Consider the following 25,113-nt stretch of genomic DNA (forward strand, 5'->3'; position numbering starts at 1 on the left):
CTGCCTGCCTTAAGGGTCATGACCCTGAGGCAGATGTCACCCGGTTGCCTGGAATGTTTTCCTAGCAGGTGACCTTTGAATAGCAGTGTGCCCTGTCTGGGGGCTGGGCTCCCTTCCACTTTTTTCTCACTCTCTCTGGGGAGGAGCCAGCTGCTCTGTGGGCGGGGCCGGTGGGGAGCTCTCACCACATCCTCCTCTTCCTCCTCCTTCCTCTCTACCCTGCACACACTCTGGGCCAGGGGTGGCAGCCACTGCCTCTGAGAGACCACTGGTGTCTCTGCCGCGGGACTGGCGGGCTCGGGTTCGGATGTCTGCCCGCTTCTCCCTGGGTGTAGCTGACAGCCTGCCCGCCTGCCTGTGTGTTGGTCTCTGTGTGTTTGTCTGGCTGGCCTCCTGCCTGTTCTCTTGACTTCTCCTGTCTGCCTGCCTGCCCAGCCCGTGCCTGCTGTCTGTCCATCCTGGCACAGCCGGTCGAGCGGTCCCTGTCGCACAATGACTACCTTCTCTCCACGTGTGACCTCTTTGGGGTGTGACTGACCATTGCGTGGCTTGCCTGCCCAGAGCCCAGCTTCCGTCTGTGCAGGTGACAGGCCGTTCGCCCGTCCTGCAGGCTGTGGGCTCCCATCCCAGACCCCTGCCTGTCCTCTCAGACCCTTGTCCCCCACCCTACGCTGAGCTGCCGCCCCTGGGACCCCACTGGATTGCCCCAGACACCTGGAATGGATTTCTGAGGGAGAAGCTGGACTAGCAGGTAACCGGGCTCTAGCCGCCTTTTCTACCCAGGAGGGCCCAGGCCCTGCCTGAGGAGGAAGGCGCAGAAGGTCCTGCGCCCTAATCACGGCTGGAGACAGTGAGTGAGGCTGGCAGGGTTGGGGTCGGGTCTTGCTCAGGGAGCCGGGAGGGCCTTTGTGTGGGTGTGCTGGAGGCCTGCGGGCCTGAGGCAGTGGCATCGCTGAGATGACCCCAGAGCTGTCTGTGAAACCAGCCTCCAAAAGGCCAGGGGCTAGAGAGGGAAAGCTGGCTCCACATCGAACACGACTCGACAGTCCCCGTGGTTCTGGGCAGCTTAGCTAGGCAGGGGGGACGTGGGTGTGACTGCATGACCACTGCTAGGGGACCCATTTTGGGGGTGGGTAACAGGCATCGACTTTGTGCCAGCTTCTGTGTTCTACCTCCTGTATTTTATGTAACCCTTCAAAACAAGTTGGTGTGCCCATTTCACAGATACAGAACTGAGGCTCTGAGAGGTAGAGTGACTTTCCCAAGGTGACTCAACCACTACGTGGCAGGGTAAGCAGGTGACTCGAGGGCTGGTCCTGCCCTCCACATGCTGTCTCCTCATCTTTCTCATGAAAGCACGGGGAACAGCTGACGGTGAGGGGCGACTGGTTCCGTGTGTGAGCACAAGGAGGAGCGGAGAGCGCGGGGACGGGAGGCCACGGCTGAGTCTTGAAGGGCGCCTTGGTTTCTGACTTGTGAATGAATGGAGAGGAAGGAAGGAGCGGCAGATGCGTTCCTGGCGGAGGAGCTGGGACAGAGAGCAGCTGGAGTGGGGACTTAGGACTTGTGGAAGGAGTGGCAAGTGGCTGCTCGGCGGGAGCAGGTCACCCGGGGCAGGGGGTGCCGCTCTGGGGTCGCTCTGGGGCCGCGTTCCCCTGGGGGAAGTGCAGGGGCTTCAGAAGCACATGGTAGAGGGGGAAAACCTGGTGCGTTCAAAACCCAGCCATGCGGCCTCCTCGCTGGGCAAGCTTGGGCAAGTCTCTGTGCCTGTATTAGCTGTATGGAGCCACCGTGTTCTCATCTGTAAAATGGGAACAAAAGCGACTCCATCCTTGTGGGACAGGTTGTGAAGATTTGAAGTTATAAAAAAATGAAAGCTGCCTACTGGAGCCCTTCCCAGGAAGGGAATTTGCATCACGAGGAACCTGGAGCTCAGGGAGGAGAAGGGCCACTCTCCAAGAGCAGGAGAAGGTGCGGGCCGCCCTCGGGAACCTGCAGCCTTGCCTCCTTCATCCCCAGGGTCTGGTGCTGCTGGCATTGGCTCAGCCTGCTGCAGGCACTTGAGGGTCTCCCACAATCCTCCCAGCCCGGGGGAGGCTGCGGCCTCGTCTGGCCCACTTCGCAGATGGACCTGTGGCTCTCTGGGGCAAACCTTGCCCCAGGCCCCCTGTGACTATAAGATGCAGAGCTGGTGTGGACCCCCAGTTTGTTTGGCAGCAAGGCCACAACCTGCTGGACAGGACAACATAAAAGTAAGACACATAGTCCTCAGGTACCTCCTGAGAGCAGGCACTGGGTCAAGGGGGCTGGGCAGACCCCAGAGCGTTGGCCCTGATTGCCTGTTCCCTGGGGCAGGCTCAGCAGAAGGCCTGGTACTGCCCACTCCACGCCTGGCCTAATAGCCCCTCAGTGGAGGAAGCTAGGAGCACTTTTGTTAGGAGGTGGCCGAGATGCAGGGCCAGGACAGTGGGGCAAACAAGGCACAAGCTGAGCCCTCAGCGGCGCTGCAGGCTGGCACCTCCCCAGAGTAGCAGAGAGGGGGGTTGGAGGTGGGGGTTGGAGTCTCTAAAGGCTTGTGGGCAGTGAGTGGAGGCATGCTGGGTGTGGAGGCCAGTTCAAGAGGAGATGGAAAGAGGAAAGCAGGCCACCAGAGATTCTGTGGGCACCAACTTCTCTGCAGCATCGCGATCTTCCTGGTGCCTGATTTAAAAAAGAAGAAGAAAAAGAAGGAAGAGCACCCCTCCTTCCACAGCCAGGGAGGGGAGCCAGTGCCTTCACGGTCAGGCGGGGGCTCTGCACCTGGCTTTCCCGCGCACCGCAGGTTGGGGTGTGGGGCTTCGGGATAAGCTGGACCTGGGCGTGGGTCCCAGCTCCGTCACCAAGTACCTGTGTGACCCTGAGTAAGCCATTGGCCTCGCCGAACCTCAGCTTCCTCCTCTGTTACATGGAAATAAGAATGCCTTCTCGGGCTTATTGTGACATCTTGTTCAATGCATTTTTATTGCGCACCTACTGTGTACCAGGGACGGTCCCGGGTCCTGGGGCTGCCGCGGTGCCCAGACAGACGAAGCCAGCTGTGGCAAGGAGGGAAGGGCACGGCAGTGGCTCCCAAGAAACAGTAGCTGTGGTGTTTTGCTTTCAGTATTATCAGCAATAATCATCTTGTTATTAGCTAGGATACCTGGCATATGCTAAACCCTCAGTATATGAAAGCTTTTATCACGATTCTACTCCCTACTCCACAGATGGGGAAACCGAGGCTGGAGAAGGGTGGGGTTTGCCAGGGCCCCTCAGGCAGTCATTTACAAGCAGGCGGAAGGAAGCTGTGGAGGCAGGAGAACAAGCGCTTCCCAGTGGCCCCTTCTTCACGTGCTCCTCCCTGACCTGCCCTCCAAACTGGAGGGGTGGGGAACGGAGGCGGAGGAGCCCCACCTCCACCCCAGACTCACAGGTGCCACCCCCCACTCCTTACCCTGGCCCCCAGCCAAAGGGACTTTTTATGACAGCTCAAATGAGAGCTCTGAGTAAACTTGGAAATTCTGAAGCAACCTGAGAATGTTCACTTCCCCGGGGTGTGGGCAGAGGACACCTGCAGCAGGGACCCAGCCTGCTGGTCCCCACGGTCCCCAAGGAGGGTCTGGTTATGCAAATTGTCCCCAAGGAGGTTCGGCAAGTGCACCGATGAGGCTCCCTGCTCAGACCCCGGGCCCTCCTCGCTGTGCAACCAGGGGCAAGACTCTGGATGTCTCTGGGCCTCCGTTTCCCCATCCACCAGAAGTCCTGATGATGTAGACTGGGGTTGGACGTGCAAACTTTCTCCAGGGCAAATCAGTCCCATTCATGCTGTTTGGTGAGGGCCAGGGCAGGCTTGTGGGGGCCTGTTGGGCAAGGAGAGGATAAAGGCAGGTTGCCAGACCTGTTCCAACCCTCCCCTTGTGGCCTCAAGCAATTTTGGTTTAAAGCATTTAAAATTTTTCTGCCTTATAACCAGCCCCTCCTGCTCTGGGCAAAACGGAGCTGGAGTGAGACGTGGCTGCAGGAGCTGAGCGGGGCTGCTGGTCTGGGTGGGGTTGCCCAGCATGGTGGAGACTGCAGGGTGGTCAGGGACTGCACAGGCAGGGAAGGTTGCTGGGAGCGGGACAACGCTTCTCAGCTAGGAGAGGCCACACAGGCTGGCAGAAGTTCCAGCAGGGAAAGGCTGTTCATGACCTTGTCATGGACAAGGACTCTCGGCTGGGCTGGGAGGGGGCGAGGGAGACTGAATGCTTCCGTTGGGGGCTCAAGGCCATGCGCACTGGGAGGCAGGCCCTGCCCTGCCTCTCCCTCTCGGCTCCGCTGACGAGGCTTTAACACCAGTGTCCCGGCGTACCTGCCCTCAGACCTACCACGCACCCCTCGTCACTGGCAAAAAACAAAAGTAAAAGGAAACTAAAAGTACCCATACACCTATGGTGTGCTCAGCGCCTGCCTCACACCCCCTCACCAGGCTGGGGCACAGGGCACTGCCCCGTTCTAGAGATGAGGGAAACTGAGGCTCAGAGAAGGGAGGAGATGCGCTCCACGTCCAACCGTGAGTCAGCGGTGCAGCCTTCTTTCTGACCCTGGGCCACCTGGCTGGTTCCTCCCCAGACTGAGAGCTCCCCTTGGGTACGAACTAGCTGCTGGACCCTGGGCTACCCGTCGGCCCTCCAAAAGTTCCTTGTGACTGCTCTGATGACAGCAGTCACAGTCACTCAGACCCTGGGAACGGAGGGTGCTACCCAGGGTGGGGGGAAGTTCCTGGGGACTGTGATGAAGCTGGTGGGGAAACCGAGACCTTTCGGGGGTTGCCTCAGGCCACTCTTTGTATGACTGGACGCCACAGTTCTCAGCCTCCTGCACTGACTCCCATTCTGCTTCAGCTGCTCGTTAGTGCCTGCTGGGCTGCAGGCCCCAGCCTACACACGGGGTGGTGGCGAGCAGCGCAGGCAAAGCTCCCAGCCTCTGGGAGCACTTGCTCCGGGGCAGAGGAGGTCACAACTACAGAAACAAGAATCTGTGCTAGACCGATCCTAGCTTTGCAACGGCGAGGAAGGACACGGACAAAGGGGTGTGGCACGGGGAACTGCAGCTCGGGACAGGTCCGTCTCCAGCAGAGCAGACTGCTTCTCTGAGGAGGCGAGGCTGCAGTGGGATTCTGAGGAGGACAAAGCCACGAGGCCCAGGGAAGTGCTCTAGGGCGGGGGTGGCACGTGCAAAGACCCTGAGGTGGGGGGAAATTTGGAGCCTTGGTGCTTTTGTTCTCACCAAGTACATAAAGGTCCTCATTGCACGGAATTTGAGAAAGAGGAGTCAAAAACAGTAAGATTTAACTTTGAAGTATAGTCTACAGAGGATTTACCATTGAGGTCAAGCTTCAAGATCGGTTAGGATAGAAAGCATACCCTTTCATTTAGTCACTCATGTAACAAGGGTTTGCAGCACCTATGTGTCATGCACTGGTCAGCCACTGGGGATTCAGCAAGTAGCCGAGAAACACACGGTCCCTGGCTGGGGCATGGCTCAGAATGTCCTAACAACACCATGCACGAGTGGTATATTCTGGTGGAGGGACAGACCCCAGAGGAAGGAGTGACTCATACTTCTAGGGGAGGTCAAAGGCTTACGAAGGAGATGACATTTGAACCGGGTTTTAAAGACTGAGTAGGAGGCCGACAGTCAGCCAAGGTGGGTGGAGAGCGCCCGTGGCTGTGCAGCAAGAGTGAGGTGAGCAGGGAGGCTGGTGCAGTGGTCCAGTGCGGGCACACCTGGAGTCCAGGGCCAGCACTGCAGGGTGGGAGGAACGCTGAGGGCAGACCCTGAAATCCCCTGAATGCTGGGCTGAGGAATTAGGGGTCTGCACTGAAGGGCAAATAGGAGCTGCAGAAAGCCATAGCTGGAGTGGGATGGGGCCACGGCTGAAAGCGGGTCGGGGAGGAGGCCGGTAGGAGGGAAGGTGGCCAGGAGTCCTTGAAGATCAGGGATAAACCAGGAGCCCTTTCTTCTGTGTTCCCTTTCGGGAAGTCCCTCCGTCTCGATACTTCTCCTTCTGGTGACCCACTGGGGAGTCCCTCTTCACCCACCCATCTCTTCTTGGTCCCTATGGGAAACGGGTCCTTGTACTTCACCACACTCCTCACCTTTCACTTTCAACCCCCAGTCCCCACCTGAATCACCCTGGAGATGGGGACTGGCTTGAGGAACTAAGTGGATCCCATTCCCGAATCATCGGTGAGGGAACGAAGACACAGAGAAACCAAGAATTTGTGTTCTTTCCAGTTTGGGGGAGTTGTAAACATGCTGCTGCAGACAGCCTGGCACACGCCTGCTTGTGCGCGCACACACACACACACACACACACACACACACACTTCCCTCCGGTGCGCCATCCGGGAGTGGAATTGGCGGGCGTTCTGGTCAGCCGCAGTGTTCCGGAGTGGCTGTACCAGTTCACACTTCCACCAGACAACTGTGTCAAGATTGAGAGTTCTGGTTACTCCAGGTCCTTCCAAATGCTAGGAACAGTCTCTCTCTTTCATTTTAGCCATTCTGGGTTGATTGATGTGCAATTGTATCACATTGGGGTGTAAATTTACATTTCCCTGATGAATAATGATTTTGAACACCTTTAAATATGCTTCTTGGCCATTTGGATGTCCTTTTTTATAAAGTGCCTGTTAAACTTTTTGTTTATTTTTTTAGTTTTTATTTATTCATTTTACAGAGAGGGGTTGGGGAGAGAGAGAAAAACATCAATTCCACTTATTTGTGCATTCATTTGTTGATTTTTAAAAGATTTTATTTATTTATTTTTATAGAGAAAAGAAGGGAGAAAGAAAGAAAGGGAGAGAAACATCGATGCATGGTTGCCTTTCACGTGCCCCCCACTGGGGACCTGGCCTGCAACCCAGGCATGTGCCCTGACTGGGAATTGAACCAGCAACCCTTTGGTTCGCAGGCTGGCACTCAATCCACTGAGCCACACCAGCCAGGACCTTTTTGTCTATTTTTGGAAAATTGACTTTTGTGTTATTTATTATTGTTTTGTAGGAGTTCTCTATATATCTTAGTACAGATAACTTTATATGCATATGTGTATATAATAATTATATAATAAAATTATGTATTAGATAGGTAGAGGTATAATATAGATACAGCTATTGGTATAGATACAATCTCCTCCCATTTCTTTTTTTTCATTATTTTCAGTTGAACAAAAATTCTTAATTTTAATGAAATTGGATATATCAGTCTTTTTTTATGTCTAGAGCATTGTATGTGCTGTTTAAGAAGAGTTGCTTGTCCTAAGGTCATGAAAATAATATCTATGTCTTCTTCTAGATGCTTTATTGTTCCACCTTTCGTATAGGTCTACAATCTATCTGTAATTTATTTTTATGTACGATGAGAAGTAGAACGTCAAGGTTTATTGTTTCCATGTGAATATCCAATTAACCTGCCATTGCTTTTTAAGGCTGTGCGCTGCCCACGGCTGGGCAGCGGGGCCTTTGTTGGAAGTTCAGTGCCGTCCGTGTGAGTCTGTCTCTGGACTGTTCTTTCCCATTGGCTCGTTTGTTTCTCCTCACAACAATGCCGTATTTTCCTTCAAGTTATCTAGAATGTCCTCTGCTTCTTGCATTTCTATGTAAATTGTACAAGTAGCTTGTCAATTTTCACCAGAAGAAAATATTGCTGGGGATTTTTTGAACCTTGGGTTTACAATGAACCTTTAGTTCAGTTTGGAGAAAATTGACATTTTTAAAAATATAGTCAGCCATCCCTCAACAGCCACAGGTGATTGTTTCCAGTATCTCTCGTGAATACCAAAACCCAGGGATGCTCAGATCCCTTACATAAAATGGGATAGTGTTTGCATATACCCGGCATTTGCATAGTGGCGACAGCATGGTGTGCCCACACACCACTTCATTCACTGCAGCCTCTGACAGCCCCATTCTACTTTCTATTTCAGTGAGTTTCCTTACTTTAGATACAGCTCATAAGTGGAATCTTGCAGTACTTGTCTTTCATCATTGGCTTGTTTCAATTAGCATAATGTCTTCGGAAATCATTCATGTTATTGCATCTGGCAGAATTTTCTTCTTTTTTTAAGGCTAATTTTCCATTGTGTGTATACAACATTTTCTTTATCAATTCATTGGTTGATTATCTTAGATTGCTTCCACATCTTGACCGTTGTGAATAATATTGAAATGAACATGGGTATGAAAATATCTCTGAGATCTTGTTTTCAATTGTTTTAGATACATACCCAGAAATGAGATTGCTGGCTTACATGGTAGTCCTATTTTTAATTTTCTTAAAGAAACCCCATACTGTTTTCTATAGCATTTGCAACATTTTACAATTTTACATCCTCACCAACATAGTAGGCATCTTAACTGGTGTGAAGTATTAATTCATTTTGGTTTTGATTTGCATTCCCCTTATGATTAATGATGTTGAGCACCTTTCAATACACGTGCTAGCCATTTGTTTATCTTCTTTGGAGAAATATCTATTCAAGTCCTTGCCCATTTTTTCAATTGGGCTTTTTTTATTTTGTTACTACTGAGTATTAGGCATTCTTTATAAACTCTGAATATATTCAAAATAGGGTTTGCAAATATTTTCTGTCATACTGTAGGTCACACTGTCATTCTGTCAACTGTGTGCTCTGCTGCACGTAAATTTTTGAGTTTGAGGTTGTCCTAATTATCTATGTTTGCTTTATTGCTTGTGATTTAGGTGTCATAGGCAAGAAATAACTGCTAATCCCAATGTCAAGAAGGTTTTCCATATGTTTTTTTTCTAGGAATTTTATACTTTCAGGTCTTACGTTTAGGTTTTTAATTCATTTTGAGTTAATTTTGTATATGATGTAAGATAAGAGTTCATCTTCATTCTTTTGCATGTGGGTGTCCAGGTTTCCCCACCTCCATTCGTTAGAGACTGTCCTCTCCCTATTGTGCAGCCTGGGCACCCTGTCAAAGATCGTTTGACCATGCACACAGGGTTCATTTCTGGGCTCTCTTTTGGGCTCCAGGCGTCTCAATACCTACTTTGTCTCCCTTGATGCCAATACCTGCTTTGATTACTGTAGCTTGGTAATGTTTTGAAATCAGGAAGTATAAGGTCTTCATCTTCATTCTTCTTTCTCAAGATTGCCTTGTTTATTTGGGGCCATTTGAGATTCTATACAAATTTTAGGATTTTTTTCTATTTCTTTAAATAATGCCATTGGGATTTTGATGAAGATTGCTTTGGGCAATTAAAAAATACTAAGTCTTCCAATTCATGAACATAGAATACTTTTCCATTTATCTGTGTCTTCTTTGATTTCTTTCAGCTGTTTTTTATATAGTTTACAAGTCTCACCTCCTTGGTTAAGTTTACTGCTAAGTATTTTATTTTTTGATGCTGTTGTAAATGGCATTGTTTTTTAATTTACTTTTCGCTTTGTTCATTGTTAATACATAGAAATGCAACTGATTTTTGAGTGTGGATTTATATATGCCACTTTGCTGAATTATTTATTAGTCTAACAGGTTTATTATGTGGAATCTTTAAGGTTATTTATGTATATAAGATTGCACCATCTGTGAACAGAGATAATTTCATTTCTTCCTTTCCAACCTGACTACCTTTTATTTCTTTTTCTTGGCTAATTGCTTTGGCTAAGATATCCAGTATTATGCTAAATAGAAGAGACAAGGGTAAGCATTATTGCCTTGTTTCTTATATTAGAAGAAAAATGTTCATTTTTTAATATCTTTACTACTGAGGTAAAGAAAGGGTTTTCATTTGTGGCTTTTATTATGTTCAGGTAATTTTATGTTATTCCTAGTTTGCTGAATGTCTTTATCATGAAAAGATGCTGAATTTTGTCAAATGCTTTTTCTGCATCATTTGAAACAATCATGTCATTTTTGTCTTTTATTCTGTCAGTATGGTATATTTTTGTGTGTTGAACCATCCTTGTATCCTAAGGTCAGTCCCACTTGTTTGTAGTGTATAATCCTTTTTCACATGCTATAGCATGTAGTTTACTAGTATTTTGTTGAGGATTTTTGTGTCAATATTCATCATGGACATTGGTCTGGAGTTTTCTTTCTCTGGCTTTGGTGTCAGGTCAGTGATGGCCTCATAAAATGAATTTGGAAATATTCCCTTCTCTTCTATTTTTTGGAAGTGTTTGAGAAGGATTGGCATTAATTCTTCTTTAAACATTTGGTAGAATTCTCCAGTAAAGTTATCTGGTCCTGGGGTTTTATTTGTTGGGAACTTTATTATTATTATTATTATTATTATTACTGATTCAATCTCCTCACTAGTTATAGGTCTGTTCTGACTTTCTATTTCTTCATAATTCAGTCTTGGTAGATCACATGTTTCTAGGAATTTATCTTTTTCTTTATACCCAATCAAGTTTGTTGGTGTATAATTACTCATAGTAGTCTCTTATAATCCTTTTTATTTCTACAGTATTTGTTATAATATCTCCTCTTTTTTTCTGATTTTAGTTACTTGAGCCTTCTATCTTTATTCTTAGTCTAGCTAAAGTTTTATCAACTTTGTTGATTTTTAGATATACAATAGATTATTATATTGACTTAGTATCTTATATCTTTTTTAACAATTATAATTTTAATAATTTATCTGTTGGGTATCTGAACTTTTCTGTACATTCAATCCTTATATTATTCCAATCTTTATAGTTTTCTAGTCTTTATACATTTATTTCTTTTTCTTGCCTTATTGCACTGACTAGGACCTCCAGCACAAGACATTCTTGCCTTTTTCCTCTCCTCAAGAGTAGTGTTCATTATTTGTCCACTGGGGATGATGAGAGCTGTGTATGTTGTATGCATGTGTGATCCTTAACAGATTAAAGAAGATTCCTAGTTTTCTGAGAGTGTTTTAAAAATTATGAATGGGTGTTATAATGTATTAAATGTGTTTTCTGAACTTATTAAATTTCCATGTAACCTTCTCTATTCTGTTAACATGGTGAAATAGATTACAGTAGTCTCCCCGTATTCACAGGGAATACATTTCAAGACCCCCAGTGGATGTCTGAATCCACAGACAGTACCAAACTCTTTTATTGTATATATACATACTTATGCTAAAGTTTAACTTACAAATTAGAAAAGGTAAGAGTTCAAGAATAACTGATAATAACATAGAACAATTATAGCAATAAGATGCAATAAAAGTTATGTAAATATAATCTCTAGCTCTCTCTCAAAATATCTTATTGTACTGTATTCACCCTTCTTTTTGGGATGATGTGAGGTGATGAAATGCCAAACTTATTCTTAAGTCTGTGTAACCATCCCTTAGTTGCTATAAATGGTCTGGTGTTACTCAGTTCAGTGGTCATCGTATAATCTTAATGCTTTCTGGTGCAACATATTGTCCTCGATCAGAGCACATTTTCTGTCCATGTCTTCCACCCACAGATTCAATGCCTTTTCCATCTGAACTCAGCACTTATGACGTATGCACTGTGGCTGTAACTTTTGCAGTTTCAAGTGTGACAGTAAAACTAACATAAATTTCTTTTTCTTTCTTCATAATATCATGGGTAGTAGATTTATTCTTACTGTAGATCTTAGCAACCTCAGCATATGATTCTGTTTCTTAGTAAGTTTAGAACTTTCACTTTTTACTTTTAAATATTTTATTTATTTATTTTTAGAGAGAGAGGAAGGGAAGGAGAAAGAAAGAGAGAGAAACATCAATGTGTGGTTGCCTTTTAGGTGCCCCCTACTGGGGACCTGGCCCACAACCCAGGCATGTGCCCTGACTGGGAATCGAACCAGCAGCCCTTTGGTTCACAGGCCAGTGCTCAATCCACTGAGCCTCACCAGTCAGGGCTCACCTTTTTGTTTAAAGGAAGAAGCACTGTATGGCTTCTCTTTGGCATATCTGAATTGCCAACATCACGGCTCTTGTGCTTTGGGGCCATCATTAAATAAAATGAGGGCGATTTGAACACAAGCACTGCAACACCATGACAGTGGATCTGATAACTTCTGAGAGGCCTAAGTGACTAGCACATGTAGCATATAAAGCATGGATACACTGGACAAAGGAATGATTCGTGTTCCTGGTGGGGCAGAGTGGGACAGTGTGAGATTTTATCACACCACTCAAAATTACACACAATTTAAAATTACAAATTACTTATTTCCAGAATTATTTACTTACTGTATTTTTCAGACTATAAGACACACATTTGACCACATTTTTGCTCCAAAATTTTTTTTTCCTATTTTCCTCCTCTAAAACCTAGGTGCATCTTATGGTGCAGACCCCAGACACACCTAGATTTTAGAGGAGAAAAATAGAGGGAAAAATTTTGAAGCAAAAAATTTTGAAGGTAAAAAAGTGTGTCTTATAGTCTGAAAAATACAGTAATATTTTCAGACTGGTTGACCATGCATAAATAAAACCACAGAAAGCAAAACCATAGAAAAGTGGAAACTACTGTACTGACTTTCAGATGTTGAACTAACCTTGCATTCCTGAAGTATACCTCATGTGATAATGGTGTATTATCTACCTTTGCATATACCATTGATTTATTAATTTTTTGCTTAGAATTTTTGTATGTACATTTATTTGAGCAATTGACCTATACTTTTATTTTCTTATAATGTCAAATTTTGGTATTAAGTTTATGTGTTTAATTTGAGTATTTAGTTTATATTTAATAAAAGTACTGACATGTTTGAGATTGTCTATTATCTTGTTATTTTTTTCCTTTTGCCACATCTGTTCTTTGTTCCTTTTTTCTTCTTTGTCCCATTGTTTCAGAGGAATAAAGTTTTAAAAATTATTATTCTATGTTTTCTGTCTATTGTTAGTTATACTTCCCTTTTGTAACTCTTTTAGTGCTTATATTAGAAATTACACACTTCTGGTCAAGATGCTGGCATAGGCAAACACAGCTTGCCTCATTGCACAACCACATCAAAATTACAACTAAAATATAGAACAACCATCACTCAGAAACATCAGAAATTGAGTTGAATGGAAGCCCGACAACTACAGAAGTAAGGAGACCACATTTATCCAGACTGGTAGGAGGGGCGAAGACATGGAATACATTGTTCCCACATCCACGTGTGATGCATAAAAATTCTGGAGTGATATCTCAGGAGCAAGGTATCCCAGACCCAAACCAGGCTCCCAGCCCAGGGGTCTAGTGCCAGGAAGTTAAGTCCCTATAACTTCTGCCTGCAAAAACCAGCAGGCATTAAGTCAGTGGCAGAAACTTCTAGAGTCCCAAGCAGTTCCTCTTAAAGAACACACACAGGGACTTACTCAGACTCACTCCCTCTGAGCTCCAGCACCACTGGGATAGCAGCTTGAGAGGCACCAGTGGCATATGGGGAGGAGCTGAAGTGTTTAGCACCAAGATGAGAGTTGGGAAACAGCTTTCTCCCAGACAGAAAGGTGGTCAGAAACCATTGTCCCTTTTCTCTCTCTACCCACTGAACCACACCATACAGGGCACATTGTCCCTTTTCTGAACCCTCCCCCTCCAGAACCACAGAGCTGGCAGGATGGTGCCATGTCTGAGACTATCAACCTGGCTAACACTGTTTGCCCTGCCTTGGAGATCCCCTGAGACTCCATTCTACCCAACTTATCGGCCTACCCAAGCTGCTTTTCCACATGACTGACTGGCCTTGGATCATGTTTCACAATTTCCTAAATCATCTCAAACAAGGAACAGCCAATTTCAGTGAGCCACCAGCCTGTGTACTTCTTGCTAAGTGACTCCAGGCCAGGCACTAACAGCAACCAGCCTAGATTCACAGCTTGGCTTCACCTGGGAATCTCCAAGCCCAGCACAAGTAGCAGCCATCTCAGATTGCTCTAAGCTGAAACAGAGTGACCCCAGGCAAAGCATAGGTGAGACCTTGGTCTGCACCACCCAGGAAAACCCAAGGCCAGCATACCCAGTGGACAGACACAGACCATGCTGGAACACCACCACCCTGCCCCCGCACAGCTGATCATCCACGGAAGGCAGAGGTTGGTGGTCAGTGGTCACAGCCAGTCCTTGCAGACTAGCCTGGGTAAATCCCTCCCATTGACCTTCCAGCGGCAATCAAGTTTCAACTGCAAAAGGGGGGAGTACTTGGCCCACACAAAGGGCGCACCACCAGTGCCCAGCCTGGGTGAGAGGGGACTCTGTGCCACTGGACCCTGCAGGACACCTGAAAGGATAAAGTCAGCGCCATTTGCTGTCATGGCACCATTTGCTGAACAGGCCTGTGACCTTGTTAAACCTGACTGCCATTTTCTCTTCTGAGCTTGTGTCCCCAGGACTGGACATTACTGGACAGTAAGAACAGAATGTAACTAACTGCTCCCTACAGCCACAGACAGAAGATAACATTGGAATAAACTGCAGCCTCCTGTTACAACACTCTAACAGACCAGGGGCCCCACAACAGCAAACCTCCCACCCTTTTTAGATCCAATTATAATCCAATGGGAGCTCAAAGCCCCCACCCCATAATGTTGGTGTAACTCTCCACACCACGCTCCTCTCCTTTCTTGGAGGGTGAATAAAAACTTTACTCTCTACACTTTCTTTTCTTTGTGAATTCTTTCACAGCCTGCATCACCACCCACCCTGACAACACATACTACATTGGGTCACACTACCAAGACAGGGAATCATAACAGCTCTACCTAATACATAGACACAAACACAGGGAGGCTGCCAAAATGAGGAAACAAGAAAGCATGGCCCAAATGGAAGAACAGATCAAAACTCCAGAACGGGAACTAAACAAAATGGAGATAAGCAATCTATCAGATGCAGAGTTCAAAACAATGGTTATGAGGATGCTCAAGGAACTTAGTGAGGACCTCAACAGCATAAAGAAGATCCAGTCAGAAATGAAGGAAACACTAATTGAAATAAAGAACAGTTTTCAGGGAAATAACAGTAGAGTGGATGAAGCTGAGAATCAAATCAATGATTTGGAACATGAGAAACCAAAAACAACCAATGAGAACAACAAGAAGAAAGAAGAATCCAAAATAATGAGCATAGTATAAACAGCCTCTGGGACAACTTCAAGTGGTCCAACATTTGCATCATAGAGGTGCCAAAGAGCAAGAAGAGAAAGAGCAAGAAATTGGAAATCTATTTGAAAAAATAATGAAAGGAAATTTCCCTGATTTGGTGAAGGAAATTGACATAGAAGTCCAGGAAGCACAGAGAGTCCCAGACAAGATGGATGTACAAAGATGACCACACCAAGACATGACTATGGAGAATCATGGATACAGAGAGCATTTTGATTGTTGCCAGATGGGAGGGGTATGGGGGAATAGGTGAAAAGGTGAGAAGTACAGATAGGTAGTTACAGAATAGCCATGGGGGTGTAAAGTACAGTACAAGAAATGGAGCAGCCAAAGAACCTAGGCATGACCCATGGACATGAAAAGTGGTGTGGGGTGCCTGAGCATGGGGGAAAAATTGGCACAACTGTAATAGTATAATCAATAAATCAATAATATATGTTGATATTTTTGGAGTATATCTTATGTTAGTATCTTTATCACTTCCCAGTCAGTGCCGTGACCTACAACTTTATTCACTCTTTCTTACCTTTGGGGTATCATTATCATGCATTTTAATTCTGCATATAGTTTAAACTTCATAATTTATAATGATAACTATCATTATTACTGTTTTAAGCTACCAATATTCATTTATATTAATACTCTCTATTGTTTTTTATTCCTTTCTGTGGTACCTTTCTTCCCATCTTGGGATTCTTTTTCTTTTACCTGAATAACTCACTTTAGTGTACACTTTGGTGCAGGTATACCAGTGACAAATTCTATCAGCTTTTTTTTTTGGTCAGAAAATAGGTTTATTTTGTTTTCATTTTAAAAATTTTAGGATCTCATTTACATATATAAACCCCTCTTTTAAAGTGTACAATTAAGTGGCTTCTAGTATTTTCACAAAATTGTGCAACTATTACCGCTGTCTGCCTGCCCGACATTTTCACCTCTCTAGAAAAACCCTGTGCCCCTCAGCGGCCTCTCCTCATTCCTCGTCCCGCCAAAGCTGCAGTCCCTGGCAACCACTAGCTACTTCCTATCTCTATGGATTTGCCTGTTCTGGACATTTCATAGAAATGGAATCAGGTAATATGTGGTTTTTTGTTTCTGGTTTATTTACCTTAGCATAAATTTTTGAAGCTCATTCATGTTGCGGGATATGTCGTTACTTCTTTCATCTTATGGCTGAATAATATCCCATCGTGTGGATGTCCTACATTCAGTCTGCGCATTCACCAAGAGATGGAAATGTGAGTTGCTTCAAGTTTGGGGCTGTTATGAATAATGCTGCGGTGAACATTTGTGTACCAGGTGTTGTCTGTGAAAGTGTTTTCAACTCTTTTCGCCATATACTAGGGTCAAATTGCTCGGTTATGTGCTAACAGTTTACTATATTGACTTTTACAAGTTTATACTGAGTGACTGCAAAATTGTTTTCCACAGCAGATGTACCATTTTACATTCCTATTAGTGCATAAGGGTTCCCATTTCTCCACACCCTTGCCCACACTGCTTACTTCCCTTTCTTTAAATAACAGCCATCTAGTTGGTATGAAGTGGCACCACACTGAGGTCTTCATCTGCATTTTCTTCATGACTAATGACACTGGTCATCTTTTCACATGTTGGTTGGTCATTAGTGTAGCTTTCTTGGGGAAGCGTCTACTCTAATCTTTTGTGCATTTTAAAAACTGGGTTTTCTTTTGGATCTTGATTTATCAGAGTTCTTTTTATATTCTGAACACTAGGCCCCTAGAAAAATATATGATTTGTGAATATTTTCTCTCATTCTATAGATTGTCTTTTCATTTTCTTGATAGTGCCCTTTGAAGCATGAAAGTTTTAAGTGTGAAATAGTTCAGTCTATGTTTTCTTTGTTTGCTTGTTCTTCTGGCGTCGTATCTGAGGAACTATAGTGTTTGGTCATTTATTTGTTTTGTTTCATTTTGTTTTGGGGGAGAATGCCCTAGGAATTTTGTATACGAAATTATATAATCTGAAAACAGAAACACTTTACTTCTTTTCCAATATTTACTTCTTTTCCTTGACTTACAGCCTTGGCCAGAACCTCTAGCACAATGTTTAATAGACGCCACGGGAGCGGACATCCTTGTCTTGTTCATCTGAGAGGGAAAGCTTTCAGGTTTTCGCCATTAAGTATGATGTTAACTGTGGGGTTGTAGTTGGTTCCTTTATCATATTGAGCTTAACTTCTTTTTTTTAAGGTGATTTTTGCTGGATATAAAATTTAAGTTGACTTTTAAGTACATATATATTTATTTTTAATTTTTTAAAAAGATTTTATTTATTACTTTTAGAGAGGAGATGGGTTGGAGAAAGAGAGGGAGAGAAACACCAATGTGTGGTTGCCTCTCATGTGGCCCCAACTGGGGACCTGGCCTGCAACCCAGGCATGTGGCCTGACCGGGAATCAAACTGGTGACTCTGGTTCACAGGCTGGGACTCAATCCACTGAGCTACACCAGCCAGGGCTACTTTTAATTTTTTTTTAAAGTTTCCCTATGACGTGTTTAGATGTGGTTTTCTTTGTATTTTTCCTTTTGGGGTTTTGTAGAACTTCTTAAATCTGTGACAATGTTTTTTCCTAGTTTTGGAAAATACTTAATGCAATAATCATCTCTATTATTGCTTCTGAGTAGTTCTCCTTCAACTCCAAACATGTGTATTTCAGACCTTTGCATAACATCTGATATGTCTCTTTTCTGTATTTTTAAATTTTTTTCTGCATGCTTTACTCTCAGTATTTTCTATTGATCAGTTTCTGAGTTTACCAATCCTTTCTTCCCATGTTTCTAATCTGTTGCTAAATCCATTAATTCAGTTTTTATACATTTTAGTTATTGCATTTTTCATTTCTAGGGTTTCTGCTTTTAAATAGATTTCATATTTCTGGTGGAATTCTTGAACATGTTACTCATAGTTATTTTAAAATCATATCTGAGCATCATTTTCTGAATCACCTATGTGTCTATGTCCATTGCCTCTTTTTCTCTTTGTTTTTGGGCATTCAATATTTGTTTTTGGTTTTCCTTGTCAATTTAAGTGAATGCCGTACATTGCATATGAAAAATATAGAGGCTTTGGATAAAGCTAACTTTTTCCAGACAGGTTTTAATTTTCTGGTAGAAGACACACAGCACATAGGCAGGTCACCTGGTATCATCAGGACTGAACTACTGCTGACTTTTTGTTACTCGTAAGGCACAGCCCTCCATGGATAACTGGGTGTTTGCCAGGGCCCATCTTTCCTGCCAGGCTTTGAACTTCAATTCCTCCCTTAGCATTGTGAAACTGCCAAAATCTCTTAGCTTTTTAGCTTATTATCAGATACTCTCTGCTAGATTTCTTGGTATGCAACTCATTTGTAATGTTAGCAAATTATTGAGAGAAAATTGTGTGCTGAACTTTAGTGCATCCTCCTTCACTCTGAAACTCGAGCCTCTCAAGTCCTGTCAGCCTGGATCTCTCTCATCTGTCCTGCTCGGCAGTTGTTCTCAGTCGGGGGTTAGTCTGATGCCAGCTACTCCATGACAGCCGGAAGTGGAAGTCCCCTACACGTTGTAGTTTACAAATTTAAGATTCACTTACATCTAAAATGCTATGAAGCCCTGGCCAGTGCTGCTCAGTTGGTTGGAGCACGGTCCCGTAGAACTAAGGGTCGCAGGTTTGAATCCCGGTGAGGGAACGTGCCTGGGTTTCTGGTTCAATCCCTGGTCGGGGCGCGAGCTAGAGGCAACGGATGGGTGTGTGTCTCTCACATCAGTGTTTCTCTCCCTCCCTTCCCCTCTCTCTCAGGCCAATGAGCATGTCTTTGGGTGAGGATATAAAAAAAAGATAAAAAACTTACCATGTACTCCCTTGCCAGCTCTGCCTCTGACTTTAAAATAAATAAATAAATAAATAAATAAACATAAAATGTGGTGAAGTAGTGCGATCATACAAAAAGATATAAAGAATGACATACAACGTGTGACAAAAGTCAGTTTACAGTTGTTCGCATGGAAAATGATACAATCACTAATAAATAGTAACACAGGAATAAGCGCGTCTCTGTGTTTCACGCACTCACAACGTAAACCCACTTCTGCCCCTGCGATGGGCGTCCGTGGAGCCCGCGCCGGTTTCACCAAGCTGCTGAGACCCCTCCTCCCACGCCCTCCTGGTCTACGCCATTTGCGGTGTGATGTTTGGCATCCTCTTGAAACTCTACTTTCAGGACACGAGTGTGTTCCCCTAGGGCAGTTTTACATGGTGTTAAGTGAGACCTTGACGGTGTTCTTTTCTAACTTACTTTTAAAAAAATTTTTCATTTTGTTTGTGAGAGTCATATGTCTGTGGTGTGAAGCTATGATTCATTTTCACGTTGAATGATTGCACCAAAATTTATCTTTCCATGTTCTTGTGATGGGTACTTAGGTTGTTTCCAGTTTTTTGTTGTTAAAGCCGATGCTGCTATGAACATTTCTGCACAGGATTCCGGTGCACAGGTGGCAGGGTTTCTTTTGTAATGCACGAAGGGGTGAAATGGCTGGGTCTCGGGGCGGGCAGGGACTCGCGTTAATCAGATGGAGCTGGACTGTTTTTCAGGCCAGTTGCTTCAATTTACATTCCCACTAACTGTGAGTGAGCGGTACCTTTCCGCGATGTCCTCGGCCGCACGTGGTGTCCTCAGACTTCTAGTCTTTGCCAGCTGGTGAGATGAAAACGGTGTGTCGCTGTGCTTCCTATCTGCGTTCCTCTGTTGACTGTGGACGCGGGACTTTATGTTCTCCACAGCAGCTGCTTCGTCCTGATCTCCTGCCCCCGAGCTTCTCCGTTTCCCCCGACTCCCCTGAAATCCCGCCAGCTTTCAGTCAGTTACCACCAGCCCAGAAACCAGTTCTCAGCACTGGAGGCTGGCGGAGACGCCCCTCTGCAGGGCTCCGCCCCTCCGGACTGTGCGGGAGTGCTCCGCCAGCAAGGACACATTTAGTGCTTACGGCAGACCTGCGGCAAAGGGTAGTGCCCTCCACCTTATAGAGGAGAAGACGGCATCAGAAGGGTCGGGGACTTGCCCCGGGACACCCAGATAGGACCTGGCAGATGCCCAGCCAGGCGCCCTTCACTCCGCTGTAGGAGACTGCAGAGGCTAGGCCGCTGCTGCAGGGCTCCTAAGGCCGGAAGCCTCGGACCTTCACTCAGGAAGCACACGTGGTGGTCTGGTGTGCATCTGGGAAGGAAGCTGCTGTTGCCCTCGGGAGTCAGCCTGATGGGAAGACCCGCGAGGGAGTGGATTCAGGGCAGGGGTGGGGAGAGGTTCCCTTTCAGGTGTGTGGGAGCGCGAGGCGACACCTGCGGCATTGCCCAGCAGGAGTGGCTTATTTTAGATGGTGTCAAATAACCCTGGGCCCCGGTGAAAGGGTTAGATGGTGTCAAATGTCCCGGGACCCCTTTTCTGCCTGCTTCGGATCCTCTGATGGTGGAGTGATGAGAATCTCAGAGTGGTGCTAGTGTGTCTTAAACTCCTCTCCGACACCCTTTGGTCCTTTTTAAACAAAGGCAAACAAGATCCCAAGCCCTGAGAGTCTTAGCAGGGGGTACTATTTTCTTAAAATGTAGTTACTGTCTTTTGTTTTTCTTGTGTTTAGTTTTTGCATTTCACTGTATATGGCTTTATGGCAAGTTGACTGTTTTGTTTAAGAAATACGTATATAACACCTACTATATCAGGCTCTGTTTCAAATGTTTTACAAATGTTGACCAATTTAATTCTCCCAAGGACCTTACGATGTAAGTACTGCTATCATCACTTCCATTTCACAGATGAGGGCCTTGAGGCGGGGACAGGGGACTTCCTTCGGTCACACAGCCTGCGTGTGGCGGTGCTGGGATGGGGACTGAGGCAGGCTGGCCCCAGGTCTGTGTTCCGATTACTGTGGTACACACCGCCTCCCTGTTTCATACCAGTGATACACCTGTCAGTGGCAGTGATACTACATCTTCTTTTAAATAATTAAGACATGTTTATCGGAGCAAAAAGTGTGAGGTAAAATAAAGATAAACAGCCAGTGGATGAGAGCACGGGTGAAGGCCCTGAATGCCGTCGGCGGTAGGAGTCCCAGAACTCTTCGGTGCGGCCTCGAGGGTGCAGGGGTGGGGCATGCGGGCCCTGGTGCCGAGTGAGAGTGACGGGAGGGGACAGGCGTTCAAGGAGAAGACGCCACACGAGGATTTGCATCATGCAGAGGCAGAGAGGCGTGATAGGGAGTGGGGTGTGGGGTGCGGGGTGCTCGAGGAGAGTGAGTAACTTGGAGCAGCAGACCAGTCACAGCAAGAACCCAGCACCCTGTATGTAACTCACAGTCTGCAGAGCGCTGCCACCGCCGCTCTCCCTCTGCCTCTTCTTCACCGCCAGGTGCGGTGGGCATTAGTGCCCGTCCCCATGTTACAGATGGTAACTGAGCTCAGAGAGCGGAAGGACCAAAGAAGCTCCAAGAGCCTCTGCTTCCTTCTGGGCCCTTAGCTCTATTCCACTGTATCAGGTTGCTTTTGTGGCAAGCAACAGAAGCATAAGTCAACATGGTTGAGCAAAATACATGTTGTTTGGCTTGTGTAAATGAAAAGGCCAGGTGTGGACTTCAGGTGCAGCTGGATCCAGGTCCTCAAATGATGCCATAGGGACTCCAGTTCTATATCTCTCAGTACTGGCATCATTTTCAGGCAGCTTTTCTGTAAGAGGTGACAGAGATGGGTACCAGCTTCCAGTAGGGACCGCCAAAATTCCTTTTAATTAGAGTTCTAGAAAAAATTCCCAGGACTTCTTGGCCTTGCTTGGGTCGGTGCCCATTCCTGACCCACTCACTGTGGCCAGGAAGGGGGGTTGCTTTGCTGGCCGGAGGAGCTCCTCATGTGAGGGGAAGAGACTCCAGGCAGACAGAAGCAGCAGATGCCCTCCCTCCATCCCCCGGGCCTGTGTGTCACTTGTGCAGAACTGAGGAATGTGGGGGGAGGAGACGTGAATCTGGACTTGGCTGCAGTGGAGCCGCTGGAGAGTGAACTGGACGGAGCTGTGCCAGGCCTTGTGCTGGGGCTGGGGCCTCGGGGTGGACGAGGCAGTGAGGGGCAGACCCAACCCCACCTCCCGCAATGGGCGGTCGAGTCCTCAGTGTGGCCACAGGACCCCTGTGACGTGGGGCTTGGTGCAGATCAGGGTTCTCTAAAGCAGCTCTAAATGGGGTTTGCCCCAACATCGGCTCGTTTTAGTAACAATGTTATTCGTTTTTTAACAGGTTGGAAAAAAATGCACAATATGGAGAGTACTGTTTAGGATGAGGTTGGAGTTAATTTTTAAGTGACTTCATTTATAGAAAACATGTTAAATAAATAACAGTACACTCGATCCACAAATACGGCCCACATTTGAAAGTGAGAAATTTGGGGACATTTTGTCTAGATCATTCTGGAATTCTTTAGTTTCTGATGCTCTAAGCTCTACATTACTCAGTGTGTATGTGTCAGGGGCCCTGCTCAAGACTTCCTACAAATCACTTCCTTGGATTCTCCCAAGAATCCTGGACATGTGCTTTACTGTTTCCTGCAAACCTCAGAGCGGGGAGCGACTGGCCCGGAGCCACACAGCTGGTAATCTGAACTTCTCTGTGCGCTTCACCACTGCCCACTTGGTGACTTGGCCGGAGCTCAGAGAACGCTCTTGATGGGGCCAGAGTAGGGTCTGGGGGAACTTGGATGGTGGGGCCCTCCCTGTGTGGGCTCAGGGACGGTGCCTGGAAGGGGCCACGTGGATGACTGGGTCACCGTGTGGGCCGTCCCCCTCGGCCCCTGTTCCAGCTATCCCCCTGTCTGTGGGGGAGGTCTGGGAGGGGTCCTGGGCCTGGCAGGCGGACTCACTGGCCTCTGGTTGGCACCTCCCCAAGCAGACACAGAACTGAGGGTGCGATGGGCAAAGTACCAGTGGGAGACTGGCATTGCCAGCCTGGGCCGTTCCTCCACCCAGGGCACCAAAGCCCAGTCTTGCCGGATGGGCTTGCTCCATCTCCAGAAAGGCCTGCCCTCCATCGTGTCCGGTCCAGGCCACCTCTGTCTGTGCTTCCTCGGGGGCCGGCCTGGGCTCGGGACTGAGTGACAGGCTCATTATTGGACTTACCTTATCCTGGGTGTTTGGTAAGGGTCTTTTCTGTGGGCGAGTCTTGGATTTGTTGTTTAGAAAGGAGACAATTTGTAGGGCCAATGGCAACATGGGTGTTTCGTGGGAGGGAGGACCTGACATCGTGGCTCATTCAATACCACTTTCCGGGCCGGTGTGGCCTCTCTCCCGCCCTTGCCCACCCTCTTTCTCTCTTAGTTGCATAGATGCCGCATTTAACTCCACACACAGCATAGACTGGGTGTGTGGGGGGCAGCAGCGAGCCCTTTCCTTTTTGAATCCGCCCGTCATTCTGTGCCCACGTAGGGAGAAGTGGGGAGGGGTCCGTGGGGAGAGTCAGCCATTTTAAGGGGCAGGAATTCTTGGGGGTGTCCTTGGGCTCCTCAAAGTCTTATTTTTCTGAGAGAAGTCCAGGAATTGGAGGCAAGTCCTCCCGGGGAGGGGCGGGGACCAGGGGAGAGCTGTTCAGGTCCCTCGATCCCAGGCCCAGGCCCACCCTCTGCTGTGCGTTTCTTCCAGGCCCCGGGAGTCAGCATGCCACGTGGCTGGGCCGCCCCTCTGCTCCTGCTGATGCTCCACGGCGGTGAGTAGCTGGCCCACCATGTGCACGGGAGGGCCGGGCTGGCCGCATGCTCTGCATCTCGGCTGGAGGAGGCCCCGGGGTCAGACTGCGGCCTGTGTCCACTCGAGGCTGACTCAGGGGGAGCAGCTGGCTCTCCACGAACCAGAATCCGTCCAGCCAGAGAGCTTCACTAGCCAGAAGTCGTTCAGGCAGGTCTGGGGCAGCCCAGCCCGCAGCTCGGGTCTCCATGTCTCGCCGGGCGGTGAGAGGCTGCGTCCTTCGTTCCCACGGCTCTCCGCCTTGGCTGGCCCAGCCCGCAGAGTGAGGAATTCTGCCTTTGGTCCCGCCCCGGTGTCTCCTAGGGCATCTTCTCCACCGTCGCTGCACCCTCGGCAGGCACTGATGTTCCCCAGTGGGGGAGAGTGGAGGTGGAGACCGAAGTAGCCCGAGCTTGGAAGGTGGTTCTGGAGGACCAGGAGATGTTGCAGGCGGGCGGATGTCAGAGACCAAGCTGGACAGGGCTGGGAGTTAGACACGGGGGCTGAGGGACCCGGGACACCGTCCCGGAGTAGGTGGGGTACCGCACACAGGTGAGAGTGGGGCCGGACCGGGGCGGGAGGGCCCGGCGCAGCCGCTCTGCTGACCATTGGCATTTCTCTCCGGCTTTAACTAAAAGGCCCAGAGCCTCGAACAGCTTCTGCAGGGAACGGAGTCTGGGCTCCTCTGTTTGCCTGTCTGAGTGCCAGCACTCCGGCCCGACGGACTCCAGCAGGCCCGCGGGGCGCCCGCCTCAGCCCCACGCCCCGTGAGCGCCGCCCGGAGACCCTGCTGCGCGCCGGTGCTGGGCATCCTCCGTCCTGTCCTTTCCCGGCAGCCCCCTGAGGCCCGCGCTGCAGTGACGCCCGTTCTCAGCTGTGAAAACAGGCGCAGAGAGGATTAGGGAAAGGCCCTCGGCCTTGCAGCTGGGCACCGAGGATCTGGGACCCGTGCACAAATCCGCCCGACTCCTGTGGCGTCCACCACCTGCCTTGGCTGCTGTACTGGGCGTGGGCTGCGGAGGCACGATGTCCCAGGCACACTTCCACACACTCCAAGGGGCCGTGTCCCCAGTTTACACAGTGACAGGGGGCCCTTGTGAGTCACGTGGCCACGCTGTGATGACCCCGGACGAGGGACGGTGCTGGGGATCTTAGCCCAGAGTGGGGGCACTAACCAGGAAAATGGGTTTTCTCTCCCTCTGGTCCCTGATGTCACCTCCATG

The 25,113-nt window shown here is 47.6% G+C and overlaps 1 protein-coding gene across 1 annotated transcript in view; it reads left to right on the top strand.

The window, feature by feature from the left end:
• Nucleotides 1–205: 205 nt before the first annotated feature.
• Nucleotides 206–25,113, top strand: part of IL21R (interleukin 21 receptor) — a 37,731-nt gene continuing 12,823 nt past the window's right edge. The window contains exons 1-2 of the mRNA XM_028524235.2: nucleotides 206–751; nucleotides 23,810–23,873. Coding sequence (XP_028380036.1) covers nucleotides 23,825–23,873 — 49 coding nt within the window. The 5' untranslated portion in view covers nucleotides 206–751; nucleotides 23,810–23,824. The remainder of the gene's footprint in view (nucleotides 752–23,809; nucleotides 23,874–25,113) is intronic.

The sequence above is a fragment of the Phyllostomus discolor genome, chromosome 3 (assembly GCF_004126475.2).
Source record: "Phyllostomus discolor isolate MPI-MPIP mPhyDis1 chromosome 3, mPhyDis1.pri.v3, whole genome shotgun sequence".
NCBI lineage: Eukaryota > Metazoa > Chordata > Mammalia > Chiroptera > Phyllostomidae > Phyllostomus > Phyllostomus discolor.